General features: G+C 32.9%; 1 protein-coding gene across 1 annotated transcript; it reads right to left on the reverse strand.

The window, feature by feature from the left end:
• Window positions 1-2,356: 2,356 nt before the first annotated feature.
• Window positions 2,357-6,787, reverse strand: LOC120262415 (GDSL esterase/lipase At3g26430). Its single transcript, XM_039270518.1, has 5 exons — window positions 6,475-6,787; window positions 3,461-3,670; window positions 3,200-3,369; window positions 2,849-3,119; window positions 2,357-2,763 (listed from the first exon to the last, which is right to left on the reverse strand). The coding sequence occupies exons 1-5, from the start codon at window positions 6,746-6,748 to the stop codon at window positions 2,498-2,500; spliced, it is 1,191 nt and encodes a 396-aa protein (XP_039126452.1). The 5' UTR covers window positions 6,749-6,787; the 3' UTR covers window positions 2,357-2,497.
• Between the last annotated feature and the right edge of the window lie 3,972 nt (window positions 6,788-10,759).

The following is a 10,759-nucleotide window of genomic DNA, read 5'->3' on the forward strand; positions in this document are numbered from 1 at the left end:
AATTCAAGGTGTTTTCACATAAGAACTTAGGTTTCGTGTTCTCCAAATCAAAGTGCAATGCTCTCTATACAAAAGGTATGAAGTTACTGGAACAGGCCAGGCCTCAAAACCAATGGCAAGTCGAACCAGTGACTTTATATGAACTATAAACCCTCGTTCAAAATATCATTTACCAACAATGAATAAATTAACAAAACATAGAAGATAAATGAACAGAACTGCATAACATACCAAAATTAAAATGCAAGGACACATACACAATTAAAATAAATTCGCAATCCATATTCTTCTACAAGAACAGAATACTCATTATAAAATTAAAATCTGATAAATGAATAGAACCACATAACATACCAAAATTAACAAAACATAAAATTCAATAACACAATTGTATACAAGATAAATCCACATAACATACCAAAATTAAAATACAAGATCACATACACAATTAAATAAAATCCACATTCCATGTTCTCCAATAAGAACAAAAAACTCATTATAAAAGCATTTCTATCATATCATTATGCACAAGATAAAGGTTAGATTATGGATATTTGTTATGGCATCTTTACAACCTAGAAATATGATGATGTGCTGATGATGTGCTTAAAATGAATTAGAATTGAGTACTAAATGCACATTCTGATAATAACTAATCCATGATAATAGATAAGGCATGCCAGCTGGAGTCTCATTTTTAGTCCATTCTAAGAAGCAGGAACAATAATTTAGTTTGCTGAAACAATTATCATTTGACTATAAAATTGTACAGTTTAACTTAAATGGATATAATAAGTTAGTAACCACTTCACAAGGACATCAACTCTTGTACATATCCATCTAAGTGCCTTTAAGTACAACCATCCTAAATTCCCAAGTCACAACCCTTAAAAGCCACATCATATTCCTACACACTCTTTCTTCCAGTCAAATGAATTCTAATAATTTCTTCAGCCTAGGACACACAAGTTCTTGTCAACTAACACAGGTCAACCGTATAAACAATGAAATATAACAATAATAAATAAATAAATAAAATAAAACAACAAAAAGCCAAACAAAGAATAATTGGCAACAAAAAGGAAACATGCAATGCAGTAACACCAAAAGAAACCATCACTCATGGAAACCAAAAATTTCAACTTCTTGCTCTAAGAATATACTTGCATATTTAATATTATTATTATTAATAATAAATATCATTTTTTACAGAAACAAACAAGTTTTGGAATTTATTATTATTTAGAAATAAAACACTCCTAAATTCAAATCAAACACAAATGTAAAATAACAAAGTTTAAATCATCAAACTCAAGATGGTAGAAACCTTGAAAGTATACGGTTTCCATACTAAAAATAAATCAGTAAATAAAAACACTCTTACAATATTCGGGTGCTTCTCCTCGAGGAAGCCGAACCTCCCAATCAATCGACATCCCTTACAAGTCGTCGTTGCACTTCCTTACCTGCCAAAGAAAATATAAACAAACCCTACACTTGTTGCTCATGTAGCTGCGCAGGTTAAGAGAATAGGATGTCAGCAGTTGCAAGTATGGAAGAAGAAGAGATGGGATAAGAGCGGTGGAGTAAAACTCACAGGAAAATTTTCCCGAAGAGGGTGGTGGTAGGCCTAGCTCACGATGTTGCCCGAGTTCACGAGGTTGCCCTAGTATGAGAGAAGAACACAAGATGGGAGAAGAATCTAAGGGTTGTAGAAGGGAGAAAAAGAGATATGAGAACGTTTCAAAGATGAAATGATGGGAGAACACAAGATGGAAGAAGAGATTTGAGAATCTAAGGGTTTCGAAGATGAAACGATGGGAGAAGAGAAGGCGGCGGCCTCTCGCATTTGGGGGGATTCAATGAGTTAGGGTTAGGGTTAGGGTTATCTTGGTGACGTGGCCAAATGGCTGATGTGGCATCCTGGTGATGTGGCCTCATCAGGCTGACTGTGTTTTTTCGGTAGACACGTCAGCTTGATGAATGTGGTTACTCGCGGGTCACCGGCCGGAGAAATGAAATCAAATTTTAGTAACCATTTTGATCCAAATTGAAACTTGGTAACCTTAAAGAAACAAGTCCAAAACTTAGTAACCTATCAAAAATTTAATCCCTCAAAGATTCGATCATGAAAGCAGGATTGCGTTTATGATTTTTTTTGTTTTTTTATTGTTGCTTACCTCATGAATTTTTTAAAAATAAAAAAAAAATAAAAAAATTCTACTAAACTCTTCAGAATGAGCAAGCATGAGGAAGAACAGCCAAGTTTGTTTTATGCAACAAGCAGGAGAAGGACTATTATGATGATGCATAGCAATATACATCCACAACCGGTGCATGACAAGAAATGGTTATCTGACCAAAAGTAAAAATTTAGATTAATAAATGTTATATGCGTTTTTTTATTCAAGCACATAAAAACGCACTTATTATGGCAATTATCATGCTGCTGGCCTTACTCACAAAGTGAAGATAAGAACCACATATAGCTTGAAGTTCACCTCACTAGCTTATGGCATGCCATTCTTAATGGGATCGGTGGATCAGAGAATTTTCCATTTGAAATCTGATCAAATACATATTTGTTTCCGGCCTCGGTGTAATGCACTCCATCCCAATTGATCCGTGACAAAGGTTTCTCACATGACTTTCCAAGCAAAACCTCTGTACCATTCACTTTAATCTTTCCGCCACAGCCAACATGCATGTTATAGTTATACTTCCCACCATGTCCACAGCAAGCCACTAGAGGGTGCTCAAAACCTAAGTATTATTTTGATAATAATCACTAATCAACTCTTTACGAACCAAAAAATTTATACCGGCACGATGAGAAATTGAACCTTACCATGCTTGGTGGGTTGACTTATGACCGAGTACTTGACTGAGTAGACATCAACATAGGTAAATGTTGCAAGGGGAAGCTCCTTCCTTAGCCAAGCAACTGTTTCTTTGAGCTTTGCATTGAAAAGCTGAGCAACCTCATTGAAAGGTACACCACAACCAGCCCGATCAATTTGAGCAGCAGTAAGAGGGATACGATCTAGTACATATGGAAGGCAACCGAATGGACCTGTGTTGTGGATCCAGAAGAACCTCCCACCTTCTCCATAGACACTCTGCATTGACAACATTTCATAAATATCACTATATTCAATTGACAATGTATGTACCATTTCAGTTTGTCATGCATGCATACCTTGATAACTATTGTAAACTTATCAAGAACATCGGGTATGTAGGTTTTAACTTCTTGAGTTGTCATGCCTTGGAAGTAGCCTGCAGTGAGATCATTCTGCCCAATATCAAAGGTGTACAAAGCTCGAGAGAAGTAGTCCTCTAGGGGTAGCAAATCCTTATACACTCCACCTAAAACATTTGAAAGTTAGCACATAATGAAGTTGCATCGAAGCTTAATTTCAAGATACAATTATGTTGAAAGAGAAAAGATAGCACATGCCTTTATCATATGCCTTACGGGAACGAGCTTTAAACTGAGAGAACTGCCAAGATTGTACATCTAATGAAAAGGGGCTAAAACCACCTTGAAACAATGTTGTATTCTGTCTCCTGATTGTTGATCCGGCAGTGGCAAAATTGGTTCCATGTGAGAAATTAGTGCCAACAGAGTCAAGGTATGCATTGAGATAAGGCAATCCAAGACTCTGAGCTGAAGAAATGCCACATAAGAAAAAGGAAAACTTCTATAAAAATCATTTACACATTCCCTTATCTTCAAAATATATCAACTAATATACATATTTGCTGACAAAAATAGTTTTAGCCTCATCTCCCATTATCTAACTAGCTACCACAATTAAATAAGAATGAGGGTAAATTATTTTTTTGTTTTTAAAACACAATAAATGCATGTATATATATATATATATATAAATGTGTTCTCAAATATATATAGAAGAGAAATTTACTTTCATGACAGTTTATTAATAATACAATTATGTATTTTTCTCGTTAGTATATATGTCAATATAAATTTATTATAAAACTCAAGTTACAATTTTTAAATTATACATAGGTTTACCTGAAGTTAAGATCTTTTATTTAAAGTTACGTTGTAAGAACAACACTTGTAAGATAGGAGTTGGTTTGCCATTTCGCTAGCTAAGATGTCGTAGGTATCTAGGGGGTGTTTGTTTGCCAGCAATGGAATCAGTGTCATTCTAAAATTTATATATACCTTTGTTTGGTGTACATCAATGGTATTAGAGGAGGCATGGGAAAGGCATGGGGGATGAATCAATTTGTACATATGGAGAATTCACACTCCAAAATACCAAAAGATTGCTGATTCCTAACATATAAAATCACTATTTTACCCTTTACTTTATATTTTTTTCTCACCAACCATCACATGTTTTATATTATTATCTATATTTAATATTTTATTAATATTTTATTTAAATTAGAAAGGAGTTTACTAAACTAATATCTTTATTTATTCCAATTTTTTTTTTAAAAAAATAAAATTAGTTATTTATTATAACTAATTAATAGCTAATTAATAATATTAACAAAAATTTAGTGATCACCCAGTAGTATTGCGTGTGAGATATTAAAATAAAATATTAATTTTTGATAATTAATTAATTTAAATATTTAATATTTTAAAAAATAATTACATTTAAAACAACTGATTATATATAATATTCATTTGTATAAAAAGCCATAATAGTCATTTGTTATATTATTTTTTTATTCACTTTTATTCATTCCCAATGAACTACTTTTCCAATTTTTCTAACCAAACAGAGTTTTCATTCTCATACTTTTTTTATTTTCCCTCGTTTTCATTCATCTTTTGTTTCTCTCCATTTCATTCCTTGCAACTAAATACCCCTCAATATTTTAGTGGGGCAATACTTTAATGATATGATGTGGATTGAAGGCTCCAGTTTGGCATTTGCTAGTGAAATTTTAATGGCATATTTCACATAGTTGTTAATCACATTCTAATGTGCCCCACTCTACATAGGAGTGGTGATCCCACGGACTCAGTTCCGTGGGATTCTCGGTGGAACCGAGACGTGGGATCACCACAGCCCCACGATTTGTAAAAGTAATGATCAGTTATTTATATTTTAAAATATGTTCAAGGGCAATTAAGTAAATTGCTCACAATTTCTTTTCCCCATCACTTTCGTCATCATCTTCTCATCAGTCTATTGTTTACCCTTTTTCTTCATCCGAACATCTCTCTTCAGTTGAAGCAGCCAAGAAATGGAAGGCCGGCCATCAGTTGAAGCAGCCGAGAAACGGAGGTGAACGGAGGTTTTCGTCCGCCTTTTGTTTCTGTTTATTTGATTTTGAAGTATGATGAGAAGATTGGTGATAAGGTTTGTTTTTGTTTTATTTACTTAATTGCCCTTGAACATATTTTAAAATATAAATAACATCATTACTTTTACAAATCGTGGGGCTGTGGTGATCCCACGTCCCACGGAACCGAGTCCGTGGGATCACCACTCCTCTACATAGGGTACCAATTGGATGCTTTTCATAATGTTCCTTGCTTTTATTATCTCGAAATGGCACATTTCACTTAATTGTTGATCACATTCTAATGTGACCCACTCTACATACATAGGCTACCAATTGGATGTTTTTCATAATTTTCCTAGATTTTATTATCCCAAATCATTTCGTCTAAGCAGAGTTATTCTATAAACGTCCCCTGACCAATAGAAACATTATTCTTTCTTGTGCTCCAAAACCTCATTCAAATAAAGTTAGCATCCTATCATCACAAAAGACATAAAGAGCAGACTTTCTATATGAATATATTTTTAGTTTATTGTTTTATTTTAGCTGTGTTTATATTTTTAAAATATTAAATATATAAAATATACGAACTGAAACAAATTAATTTATTCGTGTATAATTGATATAGAATTTAAAACTGAAAATAGGATGATATGATAGAATATTTTATCAAGTTCATATCTCACAAATTATTCTTTAAACTAAAAAAAAAATTAAAATAATTTATGAGATATTTGCAAGATGTAATTTGCCTATTATCCCCATATATATCACATTTTGATGAAAATCACATAATGACAAGTACAAAATTATAATGAATACTATGAAAATAATAAAACAAAAAATCTACCACCTCAAAAACACAGTGAACAAGAGTGCATTAAAACCCCTCAATGCCAATGTTCTAGATAAGCCATATAAAATAAATAAATAAATAAATAAGTGTTCAGTTTAATAATTGTGTTTGAACATTTACCATTCTTAATTTAACTCTCCTGCTTGTTTATCATTTCTCATATTTCATTCATTATCGATCACAAAACTAATCCAAAATGAAAAATGAATGGAAAAGCACAAGTTATATTAAAACAGAAAAATTTTATGTCAAATTTGATTCTAAAATGAACTTAATTTAGAAACAGAATTATTATTATTTTTTTAATCTAGATTTTTCGTTGTAGTAAAAGAGCATACCGATGAAGTCGATGATGAGGCGACCATCTGAGTATCTCCCGGCAGGAGCGCCAAAGAAAGTCTCCCCGTTGGGAGGTGGAGCAGGCCCAAAGGCGGCTGACAACCCGCCGGTGTCAGAGTTGGAGTCACCAAAGTTGAAGATGGCCGGGAAGTCACACGGAGGCCCGGAGAATGAGACGGGGACCTCAAAGAAGAGTAACACTACTAGAAATAACACTGAGCCTGTGAGCTTAGACAAACAATGGGAAGCCATTGACAAACAATAGAAAGCCATTGAAATAAGTGTAGGGCAATGAACGGAGATGAGGGTTTGAGTGAATGGAATGGAGTTTTGTAAGAAAACGGGTACGCATGCGTCAGTCAGCAGCTTTTGTGGGCCATGCATTGGGGTTTGCAATCTTAACTTCACGTGACTTGTGGGACTTGCATGTTTGGCCTTCAATTATTTGATTATTCAGCCTTTATATCTTGTATTTTATATACACTTCAACATCCGGACAAGATCTATAATTAAATTGCACGCAGCACAGCTATGAATTAGAATCTGCCAATGAAAAAAAAATACGGGTTATATTGGTGCTTTTATGACTAGGAGTCATGGACTCACGCCTACTGATTGTGTATGCTATGATTAAAATTATTTATGCTTCAATGGATAAAAAAATATTTACCTTTCTCTTTGAATACCTATAATTTTCCCTTTATCCATTTTAGAAATAAATATTATAACAAAATAAAAATTGCACAAAATTGTTCTGACTATGCAGCGCAAAACATTATTATGGAACTCAAATATATATGGATAGGTTCTTCATAAGGTTAAAATTTGATGTCCAAAATTGGCATGATTAATTGCAAGTGACCGACATGCATTTTTGAAAATATTAATTACATGAAAAAAATATAATCAAGCCCAATACACTAGTTAGGAAAGTCGAAGCACCAACGGCCTCTTAGCCTATTGGTACCGAGTTTTTTGTGTAAAGATCTCGTTTGAGAAAAACCTGGGATTAAAATCTACAAAAGGTGAGGGCACGATATTATTGAGTATGCGGATGTACTCCACATTAGTATACGTCTATGACTATTAACCTTAAATGACAGTGCTTACCGCCTAGTGTTAAAAAAAAAAGTCAAAACCTATTTGATGATTGTTCTAGCATCATGTGGGCTACCTATAGTAGGATTTATTGGTATTCTTACAAGTATTAGTATATAAATTTCTTGTATCAATACTTTTTTGGGTAAGCAAGCACTAATCTACCACATATAGGTATATATGTTTGTGTGCAATTTTTTTCTTTATAAGTTCATTTTTATAGGATATGTTTATTTGAAAATTATCTTAAAAAATGAAAATGTATAAATAAATAGTTATCAACTCACCTTTAATTAAGTAAATTTCTATAAAGTTGCCATTGAAAATGGCTTTTTTAAAATTAAATATGTACTTCAGTGCTTATTTATCAATGTTGTCAGACCCGGACCGGCCCGGCCGGTTCAACCGGAAAAACCGGGAACCGGCCATGTGACCGGCCCGGGTATACCCCATTGACCCGGGTATTAAAAAACCCGGTATTAACCTGGTGACCCGGGCGGTTCAACCGGGAACCGGTTGACCCGGCCGGGTCAATCGGGTCACAATGTTTAATTTTTTTTACAATATTTAATAATTTATTATTATTTTCTCATTAAAAACCACAAAATCGTGTATATTTATTAATATTAATTTATAATTTATAATCAATAAATATAATTACAATATATATATACCAACAAAAATTAACATTTAAAAATAAAATATATTAATGTATTATGTAAATACTTTCTAAAAATTTAATTTATTAATAAAATAAAACAATAAATGAGTGTAATTTTATTATAAAAATATAAAATTAAAGTATTCTAATTAAATAAAAAATATAAGAAAATTTAAAACAAAATAAAAACTCAATTGAGATGTAAGAATTAGTGAATTAAATTTCTTATTTATTTTAACAAAATTAACCAATAAACAAATAAATAAATAAATAACACCGAGAGAAGTTTGATAATTATATATTAATATATTAAATTTGTAAATATTTAAAAAATGTAAAAATAAATGACCAAATTAAAAAACTCTATTGTATATAAGGTCATTTATCAATTTAAATATCAAATTTGAGTAGGTTTTTATAATATAATTATGGATTTAATATTATATTTGCTTATTATTAATTATTATAATATTTTTTTTATATTTAATTATTGACCCCGGTTCAACCCCGGTTCGACCCGGTTGAACCCATTAACCCCTGACCCCTGGGCTTAGCCGAGTCATTGCCCGGGCCGGGTCTGACAAGCTTGTTATTTATATGCTGATGACAAAGCATTTACTTAAGAGCTTATATAATTTGTAGTTTTTACAAATTATTCATTCTCATGGAGGTATCTTTAAGTTTTATATATAATAATTTATCATATATATTTATATTATATTGTAATAACCCACGTACCAACTTGTTTTACAAGAGAAACTCATCTGTTTTACCAGTGTAACTATAAATAATTACACCCTCTACCCATTTTCCATATATATCAATTGTTAGTTTGAGTTCTATTCTGAATTCAACTTCGTGATGATATTGATTCAAATTAATATTCAGAATAAATAAAGTGGTCCATAACTTATCTGGTGGAATCATAATTTAACTCTAATTGGCACTTTGAATTGTGATCTAACTCAAACCTTTGAGTTGAGTTAATCCTTTGATGGAAAGGATTATATATAGATAGAACCAGGGGTCCCCAATCTATCGTTCTTGAAAATACCTAGCTCCATCAGTGGGAGAGGACGGGATAGATTGGAAGAGTCTCTGGTTAGTTCAAGCGTGGACTCAAGGCTCTCGTCGTCTTCAACAAATTGCTATGGCGGGAGGTAAGTGATCCTGCTTCCGCATATAATATATGACATAGATGTCGTAATTAAGTTTGATAAAACCTAACAGTTGGCATCAGAGCCAGGTTTTAGACCTCCGCCTAGCATGATAAATTCAAAGCATGTATATATTTTTAGAAATAACATGCATGAATTAGGGTTTGCATGAATTTAAATCCCATGATATTTACGCATGTTTTATAATAAAACATATTATGATAATTTAAGGTTTAAAAAACAAAGGGTATTAGGCCCAAAACTGAACCTAATTTAAATAAGATGTGTAAACAAGGTTTTTGGACCGCGCATGGGCCAGGCATGCGCGAGCACTGGGCTGGGCTGTGCGCGCTTTCCCTGGGCGCGCGTAGGTTCTAGGATGCACGGGCAACCTGCCCGCAGGCGCAGGCTCAGGTCGCGCGCAGGGCGAGCGCGTGACCTACTCGCACGTGCATGAGCGCAGGTCGCGCCCGCGCGCGTAGGGGCACAGGCTGCGCAAGCAGGCCTGGCGGCGGGTGTGGCCAGGCGGTCTGGCTGCCCAGTGTCAGCCGGCTGGCCGGCGGCAGTCCGGCCGGTGACGGCTACCCATGGGGAAAAGTTAGGGTTTCTAGTTTTATTTTTGTTTTTCCCCTAACATTAGATTTAATTATTTTATTTCATTGATTCATTAATTTGAATGATAATTTGAATAAAATAGATTAATGGGTGTTTTTGCAAAAATCGTTTTACTTTAATGTATTTTTGCATGTAGAACCCTGTTTAGTTATTTATTTAAATTTCATGTTTTCTTTGTATGAATAATTCATACCATTAATTATAATTTGTATAATTAATTATTAAACATTAAATTTGTTCATGTATATGGTTGATATGTCATGTGATCGAATGAATTTTATTAAATTATGGAATAGCCACAATGTTCATGATTTTATTTTTAAAAAAATGTAATTTACACATTATGAGTGTGATGGACACATCTAGGTTAATTGGCATAAATTGTAATTAATTATGATTGGTATAATAATTTTGCCCCACAGAGTTTTTATTATATTTACTATAATTAATTAGGATAAAATAATGAATAATTTTTATTACTTAAGACGCCCACAGGTATTAAGTAATTTTAATTATTTATTAGTTTTATCAGGTGGCAAGTTGTGATTAATTATGTTTAATGTAATGATTTTGCCCCACAGGGATTTTATTATATTTATGTAATTAATCAGGATGAAAGAATGGTTAATTTTTATTTCTTAAGTGGCCCACAGGTATTAAGGAATTTTAATTATCCATTAGTTTTATAAATGGTTATGAATCTATTTTGTTTTTATATTCTTGCCCACAGGCAGATTGTGATAACAAATTGGT

Source organism: Dioscorea cayenensis, chromosome 5 (genome assembly GCF_009730915.1).
Source record: "Dioscorea cayenensis subsp. rotundata cultivar TDr96_F1 chromosome 5, TDr96_F1_v2_PseudoChromosome.rev07_lg8_w22 25.fasta, whole genome shotgun sequence".
NCBI classification, from domain to species: Eukaryota; Viridiplantae; Streptophyta; class Magnoliopsida; order Dioscoreales; family Dioscoreaceae; genus Dioscorea; species Dioscorea cayenensis.

Coding starts and splice junctions, on each gene's coding strand:
- LOC120262415 (XM_039270518.1), bottom strand. CDS start 6,748: ATGGCTTTCTATTGTTTGTCAATGGCTTCCCATTGTTTGTCTAAGCTC. Junction 3,671..6,474: donor CCTCATCATCGACTTCATCG/GTATGCTCTTTT, acceptor GCATTTCTTCAG/CTCAGAGTCTTGGATTGCCT. Junction 2,764..2,848: donor AAGTCAACCCACCAAGCATG/GTAAGGTTCAAT, acceptor AATAATACTTAG/GTTTTGAGCACCCTCTAGTG.